The sequence below is a fragment of the Microcaecilia unicolor genome, chromosome 4 (assembly GCF_901765095.1).
Source record: "Microcaecilia unicolor chromosome 4, aMicUni1.1, whole genome shotgun sequence".
NCBI lineage: Eukaryota > Metazoa > Chordata > Amphibia > Gymnophiona > Siphonopidae > Microcaecilia > Microcaecilia unicolor.
The window spans coordinates 194551713-194577949 of NC_044034.1; the positions used below are offsets into that span (position 1 = coordinate 194551713).

The window sequence follows — 26237 nt, forward strand, 5'->3', positions numbered from 1 at the left end:
CCCTACCTCTCTCCACTACAGGAACTCACTGCCCATCCATCGACTTCATCACCTCACCTTCTCTCCTACCCCCTTCCTCCCTCTTGGCTTTTAATCTCCGTCTCTTTCTTCCCTCCATTTTGCCTTCCCCATTCCACCTAAATACCTCTTGCCTTCGACGCCTGCGAGGCCACACCCCTCCTACTCTCCTCCGCTCTCTTTTACTCCTTCTCTTACTCTCAGCCGGTGACATCAATCCCAATCCTGGCCCTCCTCACCAACTATTATCCCAACTCTACAGATCTCACCGCGACCTCTCTAACCTCATCTCTATTCCTCTACTCCCCTCCTCTTCTCTGCCCTTCTCTTGCGCCCTATGGCATGCCCGCTCTATCTGTAACAAACTCCCCTATATCCAGGACCTCTTTATCTCGCGTCACCTCCATCTGCTCGCCATAACAGAAACCTGACTCTGCCCTGATGCCTCTGCTTCAGTCGCAGCCCTCTGCCATGGTGGTTATCTTTTTTTCACATACTCCTCGCCCTACTGGTCGCGGGGGCGGTGTTGGACTACTTCTCTCTCCCTCCTCCAGATTTCACCCCTTCTTCCACCTCAATCTTACTGTTTTTCCTCCTTTGAAGTCCACTCTATCCGCCTTTCTCTCCTCTGCCTCTTCGAATAGCGGTCATTTATCATCCCCCTGATACGTCCCGTTTCATCCTTTTTCAGTGACTTGATGCCTGGCTTGCCTTCTTCCATGATCCTTCCTCCCCCTCTCTCATCCTTGGGTGACTTTAATATTCCTGCTAATGATCCTTCCAACTCTTATATTTCCAAGTTACTCGCTTTAACATCCTCCTTTAATCTCCAACTATGCTCCACCTCCCCCACTCATCAAAATGGTCACTGTCTTGATCTCATCTTCTCCTCCAACTGTTCACCCTCTAGTTTCCTTGCCTCTGATCTTCCCCTCTCTGATCACCATCTATAACTTTCACACTTAAATCTCCTCCCTCCCAGTCCCTCCTATTATATCTAATTTATCTAGGAATCTTCACGATATTGACCCTTCATCTCTATCCTCCCATGTTTCAAACTCCTCTCTACTGTGGCACCATCCAAGTCTGTCAACGAGGCTGTTTCTTCTTACAACAATACTCTATCCTCTGCCTTAGACACTCTTGCACCTTTGATGACTCGCCCTATAAAGCGCACAAAACCCCAACCTTGGCTGACTTCTATATCCGCTACCTACGTTCCTGTACCCGCTCCGCCGAACGCCTCTGGCGGAAATCTCGGGCCCTTGCTGATTTCCTACACTTTAAGTTCATGCTGACCTCCTTCCAATCTGCTCTTTATGCGCCAAACAGGATTATTATATCCAACTGACCAACTCTCTTGGCTCTAACCCTCGACTTCTCTTCACCACATTGAACTCTCTCCTCAAGGTGCCCCCTCCCCAACTCCCCCTTCATTATCTTCTCAGGACCCTTGCTGAATTCTTTCACAACAAGGTCAAAAGATGAAACCTTGAATTCTCTACCTCGCCACCTCTCCCCCACTAGTCCGTTCCCATCTCTCTCCTTTCCCCTCATCTTTTTCCTCCTTTCCTGAAGTTACTATAGAGGAACTACACTTCTCCTTTCTTCCTCAAAATGTACCACCTGTTCCTCTGATCCCATTCCCACCCACCTTCTTAATGCCATCTCACCTGCTCTTATTCCTTTATCTGTCACATTCTCAACCTCTCACTTTCCACTGCAACTGTCCCTACTGCCTTTAAACAATGCTGTGGTCACACCTCTCCTTAAGAAGCCTTCACTTGACCCACTTGTCCCTCTAATTACCGACCACTCTCCCTCCTCCCTTTTCTTTCCAAATTACTTGAGCGTGCTGTTCACCGCCGCTGCCTTGATTTTTCTCTCCTCACATGCTATTCTTGACCCACTACAATCTGGTTTTCGCCCTCTCCACTCAACCGAAACTGCTCTTACTAAAGTCTCCAATGACCTATTACTGGCTAAATCCAGAGGTCTCTATTCCATCCTCATTCTTCTTGATCTTTCCGCTGCTTTTGACACTGTTGATCACAGCATACTCCTTGATATCCTGTTCTCACTTGGATTCCAGGGCTCTGTCCTTTCCTGGTTTTCTTCCTACCTCTCCCTCCGCACCTTTAGTGTTCACTCTGGTGGCTCCTCTTCTACTTCTATCCCTCTGCCTGTCGGCGTACCTCAGGGTTCTGTTCTTGGTCCCCTCCTCTTTTCTATCTACACTTCTTCCCTTGGTTCATTAATCTCATCCCATGGCTTTTCCTACCATCTCTATGCTGATGACTCCCAAATCTACCTTTCTACCCCTGATATCTCACCTTGCATCCAAACCAAAGTTTCAGCGTGCTTGTCGGACATTGCTATCTGGATGTCTCAACGCCACCTGAAATAAACTGACCAAAACCGAACTTCTCATTTTTCCCCCCAAACTCCACCTCCCCACTTCCCCCGTTTTTCATTTCTGTTGATGGCTCTCTCATTCTCCCTGTCTCCTCGGCTCGAAACCTTGGGGTCATCTTTGACTCTTCTCTCTCCTTCTTGCTCACATCCAGCAGACCGCCAAGACCCTGTCGTTTCTTTCTTTACAACATCCGGTAAAATCCGCCCCTTTCTTTCGTAGAACTCTACCAAAAACCCACATTCCACACTCTGTCACCCTCTCGGTTTAGGACTACTGCAGTCTGCTTCTTGCTGGCCTCCCACTTAGTCACCTCTCCCCTCTCCAATCGGTTCAAAACTCTGCTGCCCGTTCTGTCTTCCTCCAGGGTCGCTTTACTCATACTACCCCTCTCCTCAAGTCGCTTCACGTGCATCCTGTTCAAACTTCTTCTACTAACCTATAAATGTACTCACTCTGCTGACTCCCCAGTATCTCTCCACCACCTCGCTCCTTCACCTACACCCCTTCCCGTGCACTCCGCTCCATGGATAAATCCTTCTTATCTGTTCCCTTCTCCACTACTGCCAACTCCAGGATTCGCGCCTTCTGTCTTGCTGCACCCTATGCCTGGAATAAACTTCCTGAGCCCCTAGTCTTGCCCCTTCCTTGGCCACCTTTTAAATCTAGACTGAAAGCCCACCTCTTTAGCATTGCTTTTGACTCGTAACCACTTGTAACCACCTGCACTCCACCTACCCTCCTCCTTCCTGTACCCAATAATTGATTTGATTTGCTTACTTTATTTTTTTGTCTATTAGATTGTAAGCTCTTTGAGCAGGGACTGTCTTTCTCTATGTTTGTGCAGCGCTGCGTATGCCTTGTAGCGCTATAGACAATGCTTAGTAGTAGATAGTGAAGGGTAAGCAAAGATGTAGCATATAGATAGGTAAGGCATCTCTGAGACCTGGTGGAAGAAAGATAACAGTGGGACACTGTCATACCGGGGTACAAATTATATCATAGTGATAGGGTGGATCGAATTGGTGGAGGGGTAGCATTGTATATTAACGAGAGCCTTGAATCAAATAGATTGAAAATTCTGTAGGAAACAGAACACTTCTTGGAATCACTGTGGATTGAAATTCCATGTGTAAAGGGGAAAAGGATAGTGATAGGAGTGTACTACCGTCCGCCTGGCCAGGATGAACAGACGGATGCAGAAATGCTAAAGGAAATTAGGGATGCAAACAAACTGGGCAACACAATAATAATGGGTGATTTTAAATTACCCCGATAGTGACTGGGTAAATGTAACATCGGTGATGAAATCAAGGACAGCTTTATGGAGCAGCTGGTACAGGAGACAACGAGAGAAGGAAAAAATTCTAGACCTAGTCCTTAGTGAAGCGCATGATCTGGTGCGGGAGGTAATGGTGCTGGGGCCGCTTGATAACAGTGATCATAATATGATCGTATTTGATATTAGCTTTGAAGTAAGTATACATAGGAAATCAAATATGTTAGCATTAACTTTAAAAAAAGGAGAGTATGATAAAATGGAAGAATGGTGAAAAGAAAACTTAGAGAAACGACTGCGAGGGTCAAAAATTTACATCAGGTGTCGATGCTGTTCAAAAACACCATCCTGGAAGCCCAGGCCAAATATATTCCACGTATTAAAAAAGGAGGACAGAAGACCAAACGACAGCCGGCGTGGTTAAAAAGTGAGGTGAAGGAAGCTATTAGAGCTAAAGAAAATCCTTCAGAAAATGAAGAAGGAACCGACTGAAAATAATAGAAACAGCATAAGGAATGTCAAGTCAAATGCAAGCGCTGATAAGGAAGGCTAAGAGGGACCTTCGAAAAAAAGATTGCATTGGAGGCAAAAACACATAGTAAAACTTTTTTAGGTATATTAAAAGCAGGAAGCCGGCAAAAGAATCAGTTGGACCGCTAGATGACTGAGGAGTAAAAGGGGCGATCAGGGAAGACAAAGCCATAGCGGAGAGGTTAACATGAATTCTTTGCTTCGGTCTTCACCGAGGAAGATTTGGGAGTGATACCGATGCCGGAAATGGTATTCGAAGCTGACGAGTCGGAGAAACTTATATTCTCTGTAACCTGGAGGATGTAATGGGGCGTTCTACAAACTGAAGAGTAGCAAATCTCCTGGACCGGATGGTATTCATCCCAGAGTACTGATAGAACTGAAAAATGAGCTTGCAGAGCTGTTATTAGAAATATGTAATTTATCCTTAAAATCAAGTGTGGTACCGGAAGACTGGAGGGTGGCCAATGCAACGCCGATTTTCAAAAAAGGTTCCAGAGGAGATCTGGGAAATTATAGACCGGTGAGGTCTGACGTCGGTGCCAGGCAAAATGGTAGAGACTATTATTAAGAACAAAATTACAGAGCATATTCAAAGCATGGATTAATAGACAAAGTCAACATGGATTTAGTGAAGGGAAATATTGCCTCACCAATCTACTACATTTTGTTGAAGGGGTGAACAAACGTGGATAAAGGTGAGCTGGTTGATATTGTGCATCTGGGGTTTTCAGAAGGCGTTTGACAAAGTACAAAGGCCAATGTAACGCCCATTTTTAAAAAAGGCTCCAGGGGAGATCCGGGAAATTATAGACCGGTGAGACTGACGTCGGTGCCGGGGAAAATGGTAGAGGCTATTATTAAAAACAAAATTACAGAGCACATCCGAGGACATGGATTACTGAGACCGAGTCAGCACGGTGTTTGTGTGGGGAAATCTTGCCTGACCAATTTACTTCAATTCTTTGAAGGAGTAAACAAACGTGGAGAAGGGGAGCCAGTTGATATTGTGTGTCTGGATTTTCAAAAGGCGTTTGACAAGGTACTCATGAAAGGCTACAGAGGAAATTGGAGGGTCATGGGATAGGAGGAAATGTCCTATTGTGGATTAAAAAACTGGTTAAAGGATAGGAAACAGAGAGTGGGGTTAAATGGGCAGTATTCAGAATGGAGAAGGGTAGTTAGTGGGGTTCCTCAGGGGTCTGTGCTAGGACCGCTGCTTTTTAATATATTTATAAATGATTTAGAGATGGGAGTAACTAGCGAGGTAATTAAATTTGCTGATGACACAAAGTTATTCAAAGTCGTTAACTCGTGACAGGATTGTGAAAATTACAAGAGGACCTTACGAGACTGGGAGACTGGGCGGCTAAATGGCAGATGACGTTTAATGTGAGCAAGTGCAAGGTGATGCATGTGGGAAAAAAGAACCCGAATTATAGCTACGTCATGCAAGGTTCCACGTTAGGAGTTACGGACCAAGAAAGGGATCTGGGTGTCGTCGTCGATAACACACTGAAACGTTCTGCTCAGTGTGCTGCTGCGGCTAGGAAAGCGAATAGAATGTTGGGTATTATTAGGAAAGGTATGGAAAACAGGTGTGAGGATGTTATAATGCCTTTGTATCGCTCCATGGTGCGACCACACCTTGAGTATTGTGTTCAATTCTGGTCGCCGCATCTCAAGAAAGATATAGTAGAATTGGAAAAGATGCAGCGAAGGGCGACTAAATGATGGCGGGGGATGGGACGACTTCCCTATGAAGAAGACTAAGGAGGCTAGGGCTATTCAGCTTGGAGAAGAGACGGCTGAGGGGAGACATGATAGAGGTATATAAAATAATGAGTGGAGTGGAACAGGTGGATGTGAAGCGTCTGTTCACGCTTTCCAAAAATACTACGACTAGGGGGCATGCGATTAAACTACAGTGTAGTAAATTTAAAACAAATCGGAGAAAATTTTTCTTCACCCAACGTGTAATTAAACTCTGGAATTCATTGCCGGAAAATGTGGTGAAGGCGGTTAGCTTAGCAGAGTTTAAAAAGGGGTTGGACGGTTTCCTAAAGGACAAGTCCATAAACCGCTACTAAACGGACTTGGAAAAATCCAAAATCCCAGGAATAACATGTATAGAATGTTTGTACGTTTGGGAAGCTTGCCAGGTGCCCTTGGCCTGGGTTGGCCGCTGTCGTGGACAAGATGCTGGGCTCGATGGACCCTTGGTCTTTTCCCAGTATGGCATTACTTATGTACTTATGTGGCTTGGATCTCTTTCAGGGAGAGAAAACTAACAACTTATAGCAGCAGCTTCAGAGAGCATTTTCCATCTCACAGATAGGCTGCAGAGAATACCTTCTCCTGCTTTAGACTTAGCCTGGCCTCAGAATGACATCCTATAGTATATCTCCTATCAAACTGAGCTCTCTTTTTCATCAAGCACTGCCATTTCCTCCCCTCACACCTCCCCACTGACAGTTTGAACTTCGTGGTGAGGCAGCCATGGGCAAAGAAAGTGTTAACTCTGAGAAATGATATTAAAAGCTTGAAGTTTGAATTCTAATTTTTTACTCTGCAACTAAAGTGAAGGTATGCCAGATGGTTCATATTATTTCAATGTCTGGCTTGGCCGAGCCAAAGGTTAGAAAGGTCAGTGAGAAATGAAACTCTGTCCCTTGTGAATAATGAAAGCTAGCTCAACATCTGTATACTGTTAGGCATACTGTAGTTTAAAGATGAAATAATTTCAGAAGTTCTTGTAGGTAGATTTTGTTATAAGGAGATAGCTTAGATATATAGACCATTATAAGTATGTAGAATATGTTTTATAAGGATGCTTACTTTAGAATATGCTGTATTCCTGTTAAATTAATAATTCTGTGTAGAATGTCTGTTCAACTCTCTGTCTGACGTTCTGAGTAGGGCTGCAGTGAAGAGATCAACATGGGGTTGACTTAGCCATAGTTCTGGCTGGTTCATGTATAAGCTGATAGGTGAAAGAGGTCAGGACTAGTCAGCTCTCTTCTCCTTGATTATTAAGGTAAAAATGGTAGAAAATGGTCTTGAAAGTATAACCTGATATGTATGCTATTAAGTAAGATTGGCCCTTGACCCCTTTAATGAATACCAGAGTTTAGTTAGCAGTTAGTACTAGGAATATGAGAAATCAATCATAATACATGTAAGAGACTGGAGCCCAAATGTCTGGTGTTAAGGGGCCCCAGGTCACAGGTCAGTTTAGGATGTCTGGAACCTATGTAACTGATATTTGTATAGAGCTGATTGGTTGAGGCAAGGTAATCAATCTAATTCCTTAACCAATTGGAGAGTAAGGGGGCTAGGCTAGCTAGATAGAACTGTATTTAAGTGGGAGAGAGAAGCAGTTCTACGTCAGAAGGAGCTCAGAAGAAAGAGAAGGACAGAAGGAACAGACAGAAGAAGGAGAAGACAGCATAGAAGAGAAGCAGCTGAGACAGAAGCCACAAAGACACAGAGAGCTGAGACAAAGACACAGAGAGCTGAGAGAAAGACACAGAGAGCTGAGAGAGAGACAAAGAGAGCTGAGAAAGAGAAGAAGAGACTTAATGCTGATGTTCTACTTTGTTGCTGGCAAATAAAGAAGATTTATCTCTCATTCTGGTGTGCTGTCTGACTCCTGAAGTATCATAAAATTCATGCATCAATTCCTGCAACAGTGGGTGTGGCTTGGATCTCTTTCAGGGAGAGAAAAACTAACAACTTATAGCAGCAGCTTCAGAGAGCATTTTCCATCTCACAGATAGGCTGCAGAGAATACCTTCTCCTGCTTTAGACTTAGCCTGGCCTCAAATGACATCCTATAGTATATTCCTATCAAACTGAGCTCTCTTTTTCATCAAGCACTGCCATTTCCTCCCCTCACACCTCCCCACTGACAGTTTGAACTTCGTGGGTGTGGCTTGGAATCTCTTTCAGGAGAGAAAACTAACAACTTATAGCAGCAGCTTCAGAGAGCATTTCCATCTCACAGATAGGCTGCAGAGAATACCTTCTCCTGCTTTAGACTTACCCCTCTACCCACCCACCCCTAGAGTGACATGTCTTATATAACCTCCCTATCAACCCACTCATTACTTTACCTCACCCATTTCTATTCTTCTATCACCTTCTCCCACTACTCCAACCAGAGTTACACCTAAATCACACGGACCACCCTTCAACATCTTCAGTCCTTCTGTGACTGTTCTCTTGTGCTTGACTGCTTAAATATTTAAATTTAAATGCTTACTTTTTGTCTATTAGATTGTAAGCTCTTTGAGCAGGGACTGTCTTTCTTCTGTGTTTGTACAGCGCTGCGTACACTTTGTAGCGCTCTAGAAATGTTAAATAGTAGTAGTAGTACTTATGTACCTCATGAAAGACTCCAGAGGAAATTAGAGAGTCATGGTTAAAAGATAGAAAACAGAGAGTAGGGTTAAATGGTCATTATTCTCAATGGAGAAGGGTTGTTAGTGGGTTCCCCAGGGGTCTGTGCTGGGACCGCTGCTTTTACATATTTATAAATGACCTAGACATGGGAGTAACTAGTGAGGTAATTAAATTGCTGATGACACAAAGTATTCAAAGTCGTTAAATCGCAAGAGGATTGTGAAAAATTACAAGAGGACCTTACGAGATTGGGGAGATTGGCGTCTAAATGGCAGATGACGTTAATGTGAGCAAGTGCAAAGTGATGCATGTGGAAAAGAGGAACCCGAATTATAGCTACGTCATGCAAGGTTCCACGTTAGGAGTCACGGACCAAGAAAGGGATCTTGGTGTATGTCGTTGATGATACGTTGAAACCTTCTGCTCCGTGTGCTGCTGCGGCTAAGAAAGCAAATAGAATGTTATTAGGAAAGGAATGGAAAACAAAAATGAGGATGTTGTAATGCATTTGTATCGCTCCGTGGTGCGACTGCACCTCGAATATTGTGTTCAATTCTGGTCGCCGTATCTCAAAAAAGATATAGTGGAATTAGGAAAGGTGCAGAGAAGGGCGACGAAAATGATAAAGGGGATGGGACGACTTCCCTATGAGGAAAGGCTAAAGCGGCTAGGGCTCTTCAGCTTGGAGAAAAGGCGGCTGAGGGGAGATATGATAGAGGTGTATAAAATAATGAGTGGAGTTGAACGGGTAGATGTGAAGCGTCTGTTCACGCTTTCAAAAATACTAGGACTAGGGGGGCATGCGATGAAGCTACAATGTAGTAAATTTAAAATGAATCAAAGAAAATGTTTCTTCACTCAACGTGTAATTAAACTCTGGAATTCATTGCCAGAGAATGTGGTAAGGCTGTGTGCATTTCTATCCCTTAGCCCCACAGGGAGAGAAAGCACTACAGCCCCAACAGCTGGAAAAATAATAATAAGAAAGAGAACTTAGATTCCATTAGGTGCAGCCAGTAAATTACCTTTATTAGTATCTCACAGAGCCAAAAATACAAAATAGTGTCTCTCCCTGGAGCAGGTTGCCAATCAACAGTGCACATCCTGAAAGACAAGGTCTGCTCAGCTAATACTGCCCCGGACATCACATATACACTGTTACAAGTTTACGTTTTCCCAGAAATCATGCGATTTCCCATGAACCAGAACCATTAGGTAGCCTTATACCATATATGGATGGTCATGTATCTATCAGTCTCTCCTGATGGGAGTTCACGTGCAAAGTCGGTAGCAAAATCCACCCAACACTCCATACTACTGACCCACATCTATTTGTCCGAATAGGTTATATCAATGCTAGATCAGTAGTAAACAAAAGCAAAATCATCACAGATTGGATCACCTCAGAAAACCTCAACCTACTCTTCATCACAGAAACCTGGATCTGTAACTCAGGATCTATCATAAACAAACTATGTCCTCCGAGCTACAAAATATCACACTGGCCTAGGAAAGACAAAAGAGGAGGAGGAATCGCAGTCATCTACAGATCCAACTTCTCTGTAGAAATTTGAAATGGCCTCGATAAAACTACACAGCCCCACACTATCTGACCACCTAACCTGCATACTGTTTACAGACCCCCCCCCCCCCCCCCCAAACAACTGGAACCACAACCAAACCACATTCATGGACTTCATATCAAACGCATGCGTTACAACTCCAATATATATTATAGGAGACCTAAACCTCCACTTAGAAGACTCCAACTCTGCCCACACTCGGGAATGTAATGACTTCTCCAACTTTGTGTCTTCAACCTTCCTCCAACACAACCAACCCACATTAAAGGACATACACATCGACATCATCGCCCACAAACTCCACAGAACAAAACTTCCTCTTATCAGACATTCGCTGGGCAGCTTCCCCCTGGTCCGACCATCACAAAGCAAACACTATCCATACAATGGCGGAAAAAGACCAACCCAAACCACCTGACCCCATAACAGTTAACACCAGTTGACAAATCGACAAGGAACTTTCTGGCAAAAAATCTATGACAACAACTGGTCAATAGATCCAAACTCAAACCACTTCCTCACAGAATGGGACAATAGATGCAAACTTATCTGGATGAAATCGCCCACTACCTCCAAAACTCTACACACACAAAAAAAACCCTCACCATGGTTCAATGATGAACTAAAAAAACCTAAAGACACAAACCAGGAAGCTAGAAAAAACTTGGAGCAAATCAAAAGACGATCTCACCCTGAATGCTTGGAAACAAACACAAAAGAAATACAAGAATGCCATTAAACGAGCCAAAAGAACATACTACACTAAGCAAATCACATTCACCGGAACAGACATAAGGAGGTTCTTTATGAGTTGGTATTGTTTCTTTAACACGAATCCAGTAAACAACTTCACCCTCAAATTGTCCTCTGCCGACCAGCTGGCCAAATATTTTAACGACAAAATCATTAAGCTATGCAACACAATTCCCCAAGACGACGCCAGCATCGATACTTCCCTTGACGAACTGGACCCCGACTCAGAAGAGATCCCGGCAGACCGCTCCTGGACAAACTTCACGCTCCTCAGCACTGAAGAAATTTCCACAGCAGTATCCAAACTCTCCAAGTCTCACTGCCACCTGGACCCATGCCCCAATTACCTGATGAAAAATGCCCCAGCACAATTCATTACAGACCTCACCACCCATCTAAATTTCCTACTTCAACAAGGCTCCTTCCCCTCCAAACACGGCAATATTCTATTGACACCAATACCAAAAAACCCCAAGAATCAGCAAACATCACTAATTACCGACCTGTGCCTCCATCCCTCTTCGGACCAAACTAATGGAAAATAGAGTGACCTCCCAACTCAATGAATTTATACAAAATTCTCCATACTACATGATTCACAATCGGGTTTTCGACCTGGCACACAGCACAGAAACAGTACTTCTTACCCTAATATCCAAGTTCAAACACGAAATTTCAATTGGAAACAACATACTTCTGCAGTTTGACCTATCCAGCACATTTGACATGGTAAACCACAATATTCTTACAAAACTACTGGACAAACTAGGGTCGGCGGCAACATCATTAAATGGATAAAAAAGTTTCATCACCACCAGATTCTACCAAGTCAAATCAACCACATCAATCTCGTCTGCGTGGTCATCAAAATACGGAGTTCCCCAAGGATCGCCTCTATCCCCGATCCTCTTCAATCTTATGATGATTCCTCTGGCCAAATCCCTATCCAAATCTGGTCTAAACCCCTTCATCTACGCAGATGACATCACCATTTTCATCCCTTTCCAATCCAACCTAGCAGAAGATAAAATAATCACTGGCATGAACATCCTAGCCTCCTGAGCTAATGCTTTCAAGATGAAAATGAATAAAGAAAAAAAACTCATGCTTAATCCTCTCATCACAACACTCTACTCCCAAATACCCTGACCACCCCCGACGTCACAATCCCAATATCCGACAATCTAAAAATCCTAGGAGTAACTTTAGACAACCACCTAACTCTAGAAACTCATTCAAAAACCATTACGAAGAAGATGTTCAACATGATGTGGGTACTGAAAAGAGTGAAACCATTCCTCCCCACAAAAACATTCCGCAATCTGGTACAATCCACTGTACTCACCCACGCTGACTAGTGCAACAGCATCTTCATTGGATGTGAAGCCCAAATCCTGAAAAAACTCCAAACCGCCCAAAACACGGCTGCCAGACTCATTTTTGGTAAATCACGATTTGATGCGCAACACCACTCCGTGAAAAACTCCACTGGCTCCCCAGCAAAGAACAAATAAACTTCAAAGTTCACACACTGATCCACAAGATCATCCACAGAGAATCTCCAAGCTACATGAACAATCTGATCGACGTTCAAGCCAGGAACGGGTCCAACTCTTCTCGAACATATCTCAACTTTCATCTTCCCCACGTGCAAAGGTCCTCAAATACAAAACCTACTACGCATCCAACTTCTCCGTTATAGGTAGCCACTCTGGAATGCCATACCAAGATTCATCCGAACAACCAACGAACATCTACCCTTCCGAAAGCTGCTGAAAACCTGCCTATCCAAACGACCCGACTTAATTTACGAACCTAATCCACACCACTAACAGCACCTATACCTCTATTCCTCCTCCTCTATCTCTTCCTTTTGTCCTACACTATAAAATCACACCATAACCCGTCTAGCCTTCAAATGTGTTATTTCGGTAATACTCTGTAACCCATAATTTGTAAGGCCGCCCTGAACTTATCGAGCGGGAAAGAGCTGGGTATAAATACAATAAATAAATAAATAGCCATTGGCTAGTTGGTTATCTGTTCTGCGTACCCTTGTGTCCTCTCTCTGTCTCTCTCCACAAATTTCAACATACTGGTAGGTTTCACTGTGTCCTCAGTCTGTTAGCAACTGCCAAGGTTACATCATTATATCCAGTTTATATGAAAAGCCTAGTCTCTGCTCCAGCAAAGTCAGCAAAATGTGTCTCCTGAAGTGTCTGTTCTCAGCTCCTGTGAGAACCAAACTGAGCAAAATACAGGCCTTAGGCCTAGCCCTTAGTAACAGGCCAAGCATAGGAAGGCATATACAGCGTTAGCTTAGCGGAGTTTAAAAAAGGTTTGGATGGGCTTCCTAAAGGAAAAGTCCATAGACCGTTATTAAATGGACTTGGGGAAAATCCACTATTCTGGGATAAGCAGTATAAAATGTTTTGTACTTTTTTGGGATCTTGGCCAAGTATTTGTGATCTGGATTGGCCACTGTTGGAAACAGGATGCTGGGCTTGATGGACCTTTGATCTTTCCCAGTATGGCAATACTTATGTACGAGAGTAAAAATAGTTAGAAAGTAAGGTGACTAATTTGAAAGAAAGTTGCACATAGGTCAGAGGAGATGGTTAAATTGTATTTATTTATTTACTAGTAAAAAAGGCCCGTTTCTGGAACGAATGAAACGGGCGCTAGCAAGGTTTTCCTGGGAGTTTGTATGTTTGAGAGAGCCAGAGTGAATGTGCGGGTGTGTGACAGAGTGAGACTGTCTGTGTGACAGTGTGTGTGTGAGAATGAGAGGTGTGACAGGGTCCCCTCCCCTGTTCCTAATGCCCCTGACCCCTCCCCTCCTTTCCTCCTCCTTCCCACACTTTGGGTTCCTTAAGGCTTTCAAAAGTCTATGTACCCCCGTGGCCCTATCGCCCAGTATCCTGATACCCCACTGCTTTCCTCCTCACCCCTCCCCCAAGATGTAATACTTTCACGGCCTTCATTTTTAAAAAAAAAGTGTCCTATCTACCTGTGTACAAATGCCCGGCATTCAGATTGTGTTCCTCCCGAACACTTTTGGTTCCTTCAGTTTTCTTCAGTTTGTTAAAACTCTCCTATGTACCCTGCGTGCTAATGGCCAGCATTGAGATTGGTTTTCCCTGTCCCAAATTTGCATGTCTTTCAGTCATTCACAACTCCCCACCCTTCTCCAGGTTAACACTTTAGTTTCCTTCAGTCTTTTAAAACTCTCCTATCAACCCTGTGTCCTAATGGCCAGCATTCAGATTGTTTTCCTTTCCCAAATGTTCAGAACTTCCCCCCTCCCCCCATTTAACACTTTCGGTTCCTTCAGTCTTTTAAACTCTCCTATCAACCCTGTGTCCTAATGGCCAGCACTCAGATTGTTTGCTTTGCCAAATTGTCTGTCACTGGATGTCACTGAGGTCAGTGCGTGCCTGCCTAGCAGACCACTTCCGGCAGGCACGGTCCCAAGCACATCCTGTTGGAGGTGAAAATTATAGGATTTGTTGCATTTGTATTCCACATTTTCCCACCTATTTGCAGACTCAGTGTGGCTTACATATACTGTAGAGGCAGTCGCCATTTCCGGTATAGGCACATTGGAGAATCGTAGAGGGGAAGAGTTTTTGGTTTCGTTTGTGTTGCGAGGTTTAGGCATTTAGGTTAGGTCGGATGGGATGCATTTTTTGAACAGGTTGGTTTTTAGTGCTTTCTGGAAGTTCAGGTGGTCCGACATGGTTTTCATGGCTTTTGGTAATGCGTTCCACTTTTGTGTGCTTATGTAGGAAGCTGGATGCTAGGTTGATTTGTATTTGAGTCCTTTGTAGCTTGGGTAGTGGAGGTTGAGGTATGTTCGTGTTGATCTGATTGTGTTTCTCATGGTAGGTCTATGATGTCTGTCATGTATCCTGGGCTGTGCATAGATGATTTGTGGACCAAGGTGCAAATTTTGAAAGCAATACTTCTTTGATTGGTAGCCAGTGTATTTTTCTCTGAGTGGTTTGGCGCTTTCAAAGCGTGCTTTGCCAAAATATAAGCGTGCTGCTGTATTTTGAGTGGTCTGAAGTTTCTTTGAGTTCTTCTTGCATCCTGCGTAGATTCCATGCAGTAAGTCTGCATGGCTTAGTACCATTGATTGTATCATGCTGCGAAAAGTATTTCCCTCGGGAAGAAAGGTTTCACGCGTTTGAGTTTCCACATTGCGTTGAACATTTTCTTAGTTGTAGATTAACTTGGCTCTCAGTGTAAGGTTTTGGTCGATAGTGACGCCGAAGATTTGCAGGCTCTCTCAAATAGGGAGGGTGTAGTCTGGAGTGCTATAGTTGTGGGTTTGTACATGTTGTATTGGGATGAGAGGATGAGGCAGTGTTTTATCTGTATTGAGTTTTAGTTGAAATGCGTTTGCCCATGATGTTTAGACTGAGTTAGATTTCGGTGGTGATTTCTGTCGGGTCATTTTTGTATGGTGTGTATATATATATTGTGATGTCATCTGCATAGATGAATGAGTTGAGGCCATTATTGGATAAGGACTTGGCTAGTGGTGTCATCATTAGGTTGAAGAGGGTCGGTGATGGTGATCTTTGGGGTACTCCGCAGTCAGCTTTCCGTGGTGAAGAAATGTTTGAGTTTGATTTCACTTGGTATGTTCTGATGGTTAGGAAACCCTTGATCCAGCTAAGTATGTTTCCACCAATACCGAAGTAGTCTAGGAGTCTTAGTAGTATGTTATGGTTTACCATGTCAAATTGAAGGAGGAGTATGCTTTTACCTGTTGCTATTTCCTGTTTGAATTTGGCCAAGAGTGTCATGAGTACTGTCTTAATGCTATGGAGGGGGCGAAATCCTGATTGTGATTCATGTAGGATTGAGAATTTATTTATGTAATCATCAAGTTGCTTGGTTACCATGCTTTCCGTCAGTTTGACTGCTAGCAGGATAGATGCTATGGGGCGGTAGTTGGTGAGTTTGCTTGTCTTTTTCTTGGTGTCTTTAGGAATTGAGGTGAGTAGGATGTTGCCATTTTCCTTTGGGAAGAGACCATGTTGGAGTAAGTAGTTTAGGTGGGATGTGAGGTTTGCTATGACGCGGTCGGGCACGGATTTTATTATGTAGCTGGGTCACGTATCCAATTTGCAGTTAGTGATGGAGAACTTATGAATCGCCTGGGTGACTGTTTCAGTGGTGAGGGGTGTGAAGTTTGACCAGGTTCGGTCCGCTGGGTATTCTCCTGGGGTTGGGTCCAGACCGTTGATGAAATTTTCAATATCAGTATTGTCAAGAGGAAGTTTATGTAGGTTTACAATTTTTTCATTGAAATATTTGGCAAGTTTGTCTGCGGATGGGATGTCTGTGTTGTTCATGGTGACCGGGGTGGTATCTAGTAATTTGTTTGAGTTGGTATAGTTTCTTTGTGTCTTTGTAGTCTGGTCCTATTTTGGTTCTGTAGTATGACCGTTTGGCCTGTCTTGTTGCATATTTGTATTTTCTTTGTAGTTGTTTCCAGGCATTGAGTGTGTGTTTTTGTCTTTTATTTTTTTCCATGCTCTCTCGAGTTTCCTGGATTGTGTTTTTAGTTTTTTCAGTTCGTCATTGAACCATGGTATCGAGGTATGTCTTCGTGATGTTCTTGTTTGTATTGGTGCTGTTTTGTCTAGGATGTTTATGCATCTTTTGTCCCAGTTGGAGAGGTAGTGTATGGAGTTCGTTTTTGTCGTCCATTCGCTATTGTATATTTTTTGCCAGAATATTTTCGGGTCTGTTTGACCTCATGTGCTGTAAGTTGTTTGTTCTTGAAGTTGGTATGAGCTCTTCTTCCGCCAGTTTAGGGATAGGTTTGAGTTTGTAGTGGTCGGTCCATGGTGTTTCAGACCATTTAGTATCAGCTGTTATTAAGTTTTGGTCTGTGGACAATTTGTGTGAGATGAGGTCAAGTGTGTGCCCTTTGAAGTGGGTTGCTTGTGTGTGTGGCCATTTTAGATCCCGTAGGTGGAGGAATTCCTTGCATTCTCGTGCGTTTAGCTGAGTTTGGATCTTCTAGGTGGAGATTAATGTCTCGTAGTAGCAATATGTTTGAGTTGGTTACACAAGTGTGTGAGACAAAGCCCATGAAAGTTGACTGGCTTTCCTTCCAGTTGACTGGTGGTCTGTAGAACAGGATACAGTTCAAGTGGTCAAGCAAGGATTTACTATGAATTCTGATTGAGGCTATTTCCAGTTGGGTTGTTATTGACTCGGCAGTGGTTTCAGTTATGAAGTGGGATCGATGGATTAGTGCTATGCCTCCGCCTCTCTTTTCCTTTCTGTCCAGTGAGCGATTTTGTAACCTGGAGGGCATAGGTCAAGGATTATGGGGTCCCTTTTGATCATGGATCCAGGTTTCGTTGATGAAGATCAGGTCCAGGTTTTCTGATATGATCCAGTCAGTTATTGTTGTTGATTTGTTACGACGGATCTGGCGGTGATGTAACCCACTTGGATTTTGTGGTATGGGCTTCAGTGTTTAGTATTGTGTGGTTTTTTGTTAGTTGTCATTTCTTTGTTGGTGGTGTGTTTGATGTGACCTATTATCTCAGCTAGGATAGGAGTGGATAAACATGTCCAGCTGCAGTGTGTGTAGCCCGAGTCACTCCTTGTGTGTGAGTGAGACTAACAAGTTAGTTACTTCATCCATTGAAGAGCCAAGCTTTCACCCGCTTCCTGAAGTAGAGAAGTCTTGTGTTAAGCGGAGCCTTTGAGGCAGTGCATTCCAGAGTGTGGGGGCTACTCCGGAGAAGGCTCGCTTGTGGGGTATCACATCGGTGTAATGTCTTTTGGAGAGGGTGTGGTTAGTGACAGTCATGAGTCTTGGTGCTGCATTCTGAATCTGAAATCAACTGAAGCTGGTGCAGAGCTTGACAATCTATTAGATTGTAAGCTCTTGAGCAGGGACTGTCTTTCTTCTATGTTTGTGCAGCGCTGCTTATGCCTTGTAGCGCTATAGAAATGCTAAATAGTAGTAGTAGTAGTAGGCCCTTTGTAGTCAGACCATTGTATAGTGCATTGCAGTAATCCAGTCTTGATGTTATCATGGCATGCACAACTAGGATAAGGTTTACCTTCTGGATGTAAGGAGAGACAGCGTAGCTGTTGCATATAGTAGAAGCAGCTCTTGAAGGTTGCTTGGATTTGGGAATCAGAGAAGTGTTGAATTTAACTGTATTCCAAAGTTCCTGACTTGTGATTTGAGGGGGAGTTCATACTTTCCAAAAGGGATTTTGATGTCTGTATGTATCCACTTGTGTTAGGGACCCAACAAGCTTGGTTTTACTTAGGTTCAGGCAAAGTTTGTTGTGTTTAGCCCATTCTTGAATCGATGTTAGGTAATCAGTTTGTTCAAGGCTATAGGTAAGGTCAGGGTCAATGGATATGAGTAGCTGCACATCATCCGCATAGATGTAGAACTGAGTGTCCCTTGACCGAATCAGCTCAGCTAGTGGCTTGAGGGTAGATATTGAACAGAATAGGTGACGGCATCGATCCTTGTGGTACCCCACAGGTCAGTGTCCATGGTGGTGATGAGTTGCTGCCAGACGTTATGGATTGTTGCCTGTCTGATAGGATCTGAACCAGGCAAGTGCTGTTCCATTGATACCTGTTTTCTGTCAGTCATGCTAGCATGATGTCATGATCCACAGTGTCAAAAGCTGCTGTACTAACATCGAGGCAGATCCCTTGTTTTGGTTTCTGTGAAGATCATCTAGTAGGGGACAGGCTTCTTAAACAAGATCCTTTGAGGATAGAGTGTCTGACAGAGAACCTGGGAGCACTTTTAGACCCCGATAGATTGTTCCTTTTCTGATATAGAGGAACAGAAACCCTAACGGTTGGTTCCCACATCAAAGGCATAGAGGGTTCTTGGATACTTTCTTTTTTTTTTTTTCTCTAGCAGTCCTCTGAGTGAGGAGCCAGTACAGCATCCACTGAAAAGTGGTTCAGCAGCTCAGTGAATATTATATGAATTTCCTGAAAGGAAGTGTCTTCAGATGTTGGATTGGAGACTAGAAACCTGAAACAAACATTCCTGAAGAGCAGTGCTGGATCATCTGTCCTTGAGAAACAGTAGCCTTTTCTAATTTAAAATATACAGTGCCCAAAATACTGACCTGTGACTTAGAACCCATTCAAAATGTAGGTCAGAGCCCATAATGTGGATTCTAGAATTTCTGAAATTCTCTGTAAGACCAACAGTTTTGGAGTAGGCACTGCATCTGAAGGAGGCCATTCATAAGGGCGGTGGTAGCACTATAGAAGTGATCAGTAAACAGATGATGAGAGCTACAGTCTATTGCACATTGTCTGTCTCCAGTTTATCTAAGCAAATGGAGTCCGTGCCTGGAATTGGTTCTAGCTATTGACATAGCTAGAACCAATTGACAAATTCCCTTGGCTCCAACCCTCGACTTCTCTTCGCCACACTGAACGCTCTTCTCAAGGTACCTCCGTCCCCAATTCCCCCCATCTCGTTCTCCTCAGACCCTAGCTGAGGCACTTCCATGATAAAATCCGTAAGATTAACCTTGAATTTTCATCCAAACCCTCCCCACCTCTCTCTCCCTTAGTCCTCACTCCCTACTCTCCTTCTCCTTCTTTTCCTCCTCCTCAGAAGTTTCTGCTGGAGAAACTGCCCTTCTTCTTTCCTCCTCTAAATATACTACCTGTTTCTCTGACCCCCATCCCCACTTATCTACTTAACACTATCTCTCCTACTATCATCCCACTCATCTGTCACATTCTTAATCTTTCTCTCTCCACTGCAACTGTTCCTATGGCCTTCAAACATGCTGTTGTCACTCCACTCCTAAAAAAAAAACCCCTCACTTGACCCTACCTGTCCCTCCAACTATCGCCCCTTCTCCCTTTCCTCTCCAATTACTTGAACGTGTCGTTCACCGCTGTTGTCTTGACTTTCTTTCTTCACAACCTATTCTTGACCCACTCCAATCTGGTTTCGCCCTCTTCACTCTACTGAAACTGCACTTACCAAGGTCTCTAATGACCTGCTACTGGCTAAATCCAGGGGACTCAATTCTATCGTTATCCTTCTTGACCTATCTGCTGCTTTCAACACTGTTGACCACACTATACTTCTAGATATGCTGTCCTCGCTTGGATTCCAGGGCCCTGTTCTTTCCTGGTTCTCCTCTTACCTCTCACTTCGTTCTTTCAGTGTTCACTCTGGTGGATCCTCTTCAACTTCCATCCCGTTTCTGTTGGTGTGCTTCAAGGTTCTGTCCTTGGACCCCTCCTTTTCTCCATCTATACCTCTTCCCTTGGTGCCCTGATTTCATCCCATGGCTTTCAGAACCATCTTTACGCTGATGACTCTCAGATCTACATCTCCACCCCTGAGATCTCAACCTCAATCCAGGACAAAATCTCAACCTGCCTGTCCGACATTGCCGCTTGGATGTCTCAATGCCATCTAAAGCTAAACATGACCAAAACTGAACTAATCGTTTTTTCCCCCTAAACCCACCTTCTCTCTTCCCCCTTTCTCTGTCTCTGTTAATGGCTCTCACATCCTCCTTGTCTCCTCGGCTCGTAACTTTGGAGTCATCTTTGATTCCTCTGTCTCCTTCTCTGCACGTATTCAACAGATCACCAAAACCTGTCGTTTCTTTATCTACAACATTAGCAAAGTTAGCCCCTTCCTCTCTGAATACGCTACCAGAACCCTTATCCACACGCTTGTCAACTCTCGCTTGGACTATTGCAATTTACTTCTCACTGGTCTTCCACTCAGCCATCTCTCTCCTCTCCAATCTATTAAAAATTCTGCGGCACGTCTTATTTTCCACCAGAACCATTATACCCACACTAGCCCACTCCTCAAGTCACTTCACTAGCTCCCTGCCCGCTTCCGCATACAGTTCAAACTTCTCTTACTGACCTTTAAATGCATCCATTCTGTTGCCCCCCATTACCTCTCCACTACCATCTCTTCCTATATTCCTCCCCGTGAACTCCGCTCACTGGACAAATCTCTCTTGTCGTCCCCCTTCTCCTCCACTGCTAACTCCAGGCTTCGTTCCTTTTCTCTCGCGGCACCTTATGCCTGGATTAGACTTTCTGGACCTATACGTCTAGCTCCATTTCTACCTGTTTTCAAATCTGTGCTGAAAACCCACCTTTTCACTGCTGCTTTTAGCTCCTAGCCACTATTCAATTGTCCCTTCCTTCCTTCTCACCCATTACTTCCCTCACCCGTAACTGTCTTGTCTGTCTGTATTATTTAGATTGTAAGCTCTTTTGACCAGGGACTGTCTCTTTGTGTCGTGTTCAGCGCTGCGTGCGTCTGGTAGCGCTATACAAATGCTAATAATAATAATAAAATAATAGTCAGTGCTGCTTATTTCTTGTTCTCTTTCTAGCTCCTGGTGTTTAGCATGGCTATACATAGAAGACTGTCTAGAGTTTAACTACAGGTAGTGTTTGAAAGAGCCACTTGCTTGGAATTTATTTGGGCCTTTGTCCTAGTAGTGTTTGTTAAAACACAGACACATTCACCCATCCCTACTCCTCTCCCAGAAACAACCACATTGACAGGAATGTGAAAGATCACACCACAGACTGTTGATTAGGTGAGAATACTTGATGTATGAGAGTCAAGACTGTGCAGTCACATGAATTTATACCAGAGTAGGTATTGCTACATGCGTTGAGTATTTCTGTACCATTCCCCCTGACAGGAAGGTGGACGCTTCTTGCAGTACACCAATTACGGAGTTGGCTGTATGCTGTATTTTTTCCCCTTTGCAGTTGAATTGCTGGTGAAAGTAGCAGAGGTGGTGGACAAACTCTTTGATCTGGATGAAGATCTCATACTAGCTTGGATTGAAGGTGGTGGCCAGGAGTCGGATGGACAGCTCAGTAGTGGTGGTGAAAATGAGAAAACTTCAGCTTTGGAGCTTGTCCCTTCTATTTTAGAAGCAGCCAAACAAGTCCGGTACACGTGCTTCATTTTATCACTGCCTGTTACTTGCCTTGTTCTAGAAAAGCTTTCCCTTTGAAAGTTAATGTAAAATCCTGACGGTAAAAAGTTTGTGCACAAAGAAGCAGCCAATTTACAGGCCATAGCAATGCCACCATTCACACGCAGGCCTGTTATCTACAGGTCAACAAGGAAATGGTCAATCTGAAGTTGCGCATGCAATTTATAGAATAAGGTCAGTTGTTCAAAACTTGAATAATTGGGTGTTATTGGAGTTCAGTTATTGGCTTTAATTGATGCTAATTGGTATCAGCAGTTGTGTGCCCAACTGCCCTTAGTCGTTATTCTAGAAGTTAAGCGTGCTAAATCTATTGTGCTCAACTTCTTAGAGATGTGAGGATGTGGGAGAGCTACGGACAGATTAGGGGCATGCCTAGGTGTTCTGTGTGCATGTTATAAATACTTGTGTTTAACACATCTAACTGCTGACAGGTGTCAGCGCTTAACCAGCTTTTGAATGGCGTAAATGCTCACACCTCTAGTTAGGCGCAAAACTGCGGACTTACTCTAATAATCTGAAATGGTAATTTTTCACATAACTGCCATCATGCTTAATATACATCATTCCAGCCCTTAATTTTAGCGCTCTTTATTGAATCTACCCCTTAGTTTCTAGAACTTTTTACTAACGTTTCTGCAGATTTCAACATATGAGATTTCCCTAAATGCTGTATGCCAGTCTTGTTTCTTTCTATGCAGAAAGATGGTTTTGGCGGTGGAATATAAACATCTATGTTTTTTGTATCCTTATCCTTTCCCCTTGTTTATTTGGCTCATGTCTTTTTCCTTGGTAGCTCAAGGCAAGTTGCATTCAGGTAGAGTACTTATAAATGAAGCAGAGTGCTGACTGAAGTGGGGTCAAGCAGTTTTGTTTCTTGTCTTTGATTTGAGCTACCACCATGACATGGGTATTTTTTTTTTCATTCTTCCCCAAATGGAGATGATGTCAGGAGAGAAGGGTCTAATGCATAATGAAATGAATAATGTGTGACATGATTTAGAGAGAGGGTCCGTTAAAAAATGCCATGTGACTCAAAATATTAGCTGATTTAAACAATAAGCATAGTAAGGTGCGCCGAAAAGTGGCCTGTGCTGGTGTAGACTCGTGTATTGGATGCACACAGATTCAATTTTCAGCGCACCTGCATAAAAGGCCTTTTTAAATTTTTGGCCGAAAATGGATGTGCGTCGAAAATTGGCACGCGTTCATTTTGGTCCTGAGACCTTACTGCCACCCATTCACTTAGTGGTGAGATCTCGCATGTTAACCGGGTGGTAATTGTCAGCACACATACAATGCCGATTACTGCCCTGTTAGCGCTGCATGCCAGAAATTTTCCAGAGCGCGTAGTGGGCGTGTGGACAAAGTGAAATTACCGTCCGGGCCATGCGATAGCTGGACGGTAGTTCCAAATTGACGCGTGTTGGACACTACACAGCTTAGTAAAAGGGCCCCCAATTCATTTAGGAGTCGACATTCAAACAATTTAACTGGCCAGAAATGGCTCCTGGCTGGTTAAATTGCCTATTTGGGGCTATCTGCTCATTTTCAGTGGCACTTAACCAGTTATCGCTACTGAAAATTAGCGGTTCGAGCTGAACTCAAAATTGAGGGGCATTCCGGGGGCAGAGTCGGTACTTCGCTGGTTAAGTTCTAATATTCAGAACTTAACCAGCTAGGTTTACCACATAAAAAAAAAAAGTCTCTCCTATAAGTGCTCTATATTGGACTTAATGGGCTATGCGTTAACTGTCTCAGCAAAACCAGATATTCAGTGCTAAAGCATGTACAGGGCCCAGCATTGAATATTTGAGAATAACACCGGCAGCGGTCATCAAAATGCTGAATGCCGCTGGCTGATTATCGACCCCTTAGTTTGCTGCCATCAATTGTGGATCTAAACAGGTTGGCTGGTGGCTGACTTCCAGAAAATCTAAAACGTAAAAGTCCTTACCGAAGTTGAAAACACGAAGAATACAGTAAAAAAAACAAGTCCCACATGTTTGGTTCGGTATTAGAAAGTGTAATCCCTGTCGTTAAATCTGCCTGTAAAACATGCGCAGAGCAGCCAAGCGTTATGCTGGCTGCTCTGCGCATGCCAAAAATGTCAAAGAAGCTGAGGATCGGGAGGGGGCAAAGGCGCTCGTCAGGAGCATCCTGTATGGACGGCCTTGCCCCCCCCACCCCCCCCACCCCGAGGTCGCCGCTGCTCCCCGAACCAAACATGTGGGACTTGTTTTTTTTTACTGCATTCTTCGTGTTTTCAACTTCGGTAAGGACTTTTACGTTTTAGATTTTTTTACGTATGGTTGATGCATCTGGGCCTGAGTGGCAATTACCATGCCCTGCAACAGTATGTGGTGATTCTCAGGTTAAACAGCAGATCTGGAAATACTATTTTGGCATGGGGAATGGCTAGGAACAGCATCTTATATTTAAAACATGGAGGTAGTTATCGTGCATTAATTGTTAAAGCAGCTGGTAATGCAGAGCACTTAGCACCACATCTAGCTGTGCTGTGCATTTTTTGTTGTAGTAGCTGTTTTTATTTTATTTTTTGTCTTCACAAAAGCCCTCCCAAAAATAATGAGGTTAAGCACAACAGTTAACACAGAGTTGCCTTGCTTTAATTTTGGCAGTTAACACCCTTAGTAAATAAGGCTGTGAATTTTTAAAGTAGGATTTATATCTGTAATGCAGAACCTTAGGGCTGCATTTTATTAATAGAAGAAGATATGATTTATTTCTTTTCCTTGGTGAATAACAAATTTAAGTGAATCAACCCCAACTCTATCTTAAAATTGTTGGTCTTATTAATGTGCTTTATTTTGGAAATGGATCCCAAGAATGCTTAAAAATCTTTTTAAAAAACAACCTTTTCCTTTCTTCAAAAATCAGCTGAATGCTCACTTTTCAGCTTGTGAACTGGTGAACGCCAACCTCTGTTTAGTTGGAGAAGACAATACTGTATAGTGGTTCAGATCTGCTACCTACTGTACCTGAATGCATCTTGCTTCGAGCTAATGCCAAATAAATAAATTTTTGCATACATTACTGTGAATTGCTGACAGAGAAGTGTCAAAGCTGAAGCAGGTTATCTACCTAATTAATTTCAATGTGATCTGTGTAGAAGATAATGTGGTTCAAGAATTAGCTTGTAGGCACATAAATATATCCATTGAAATTCATAAAACAACCGTCAGAAAACCATCCAATGGTGCTTTTCAGGGCAGAAAGGAGAGGTGCTGCAGTTCAAATCTTTACACAGTATGATGAGGTGAGTTATGTCTTTTTGTTTTATGGGTGCAGTGCTGATAACCCTGAAGGGCTTGAAGTGTACATGCATATCCTGCAACTTCTAACCACAGTTGATAAAGGCATTCAGGCCATCGGTAAGGCTTGTGTTGAACTCATATATGTTACATGACAGTAAATCACCTTAGACCATACATAGTCAGTATGACAGGTCCCTGTTTAGTTTCTTTTCTTCGTCCAGTGCACTCTTCAGAGGCTGGTGAGGAGACATGGGATCTTCTCTCTGACCTAATATGCAATGAGCTGTGCCAGGCTGATGATCCACCCATCATCATTCAGGAACAGAAGACAGTGTTGGCTTCGATTTTATCTGTGATGTCTGCCATGTTTTCCTCACAGGCAGAACTGGACTACATAAGGATTGAGAAAAGCAAGTATAATTTCAGTTTTCCTTTCCTTTCAATGCACCTTTTCTTTAACAAGAAGCACTGCATTCTTTGGATCTCTTATGTATTGCATTTCTTTCATGATTCCCACTCCTCAACAGAGCAAGTGATTCTACTCATTTTTTACTCTACAGTTTTGGAGATGTTCTGCTTTCTTCCCCACTGCAAGAGTTGCTAGTTGGTTTTGTGTCTGTCTCTTGTTCTCTTCACATACTATTGCTCACTATACTCCCTGTTTCTCCTGTCCACGGTTCCCTCAAGACTGAATACAGAATAATTATTCATGTGTGCTGGTTTCTATTCCATCAAGGAGCCCTGTTTTCACTTGCTTCTCTATTCTTTCCAGTTGTAATAACAAAGAACGTATAGGTGGACAGCAGTGTGTGGACACGTGAGCATGTGTGCCTGGTCTTTATGACTATTTTTCCCTACCTCCTGTGCTTCCTTTCTAAACAGGAAGGAGAGCAGCAGTGGAGACCTGGATCATAGTAACATAGTAGATGACGGCAGAAAAAGACC

The 26237-nt window shown here is 43.4% G+C and overlaps 2 protein-coding genes across 5 annotated transcripts in view; both read left to right on the top strand.

Annotated features, from left to right (window-relative positions):
• The window catches only part of GTF2H1 (general transcription factor IIH subunit 1), a 1055813-nt gene that overhangs the window by 81520 nt on the left and 948056 nt on the right, over positions 1-26237 (top strand). The window lies entirely within an intron of this gene.
• The window catches only part of SAAL1 (serum amyloid A like 1), a 100235-nt gene that overhangs the window by 48292 nt on the left and 25706 nt on the right, over positions 1-26237 (top strand). For 3 of the 4 annotated variants that reach the window (XM_030201096.1, XM_030201097.1, XM_030201099.1), the window contains exons 8-10: positions 21785-21971; positions 25327-25409; positions 25514-25702. In XM_030201096.1, the coding sequence (XP_030056956.1) occupies positions 21785-21971; positions 25327-25409; positions 25514-25702 (459 nt within the window). The remainder of the gene's footprint in view (positions 1-21784; positions 21972-25326; positions 25410-25513; positions 25703-26237) is intronic. The other variant, XM_030201098.1, reaches the window with a different exon arrangement.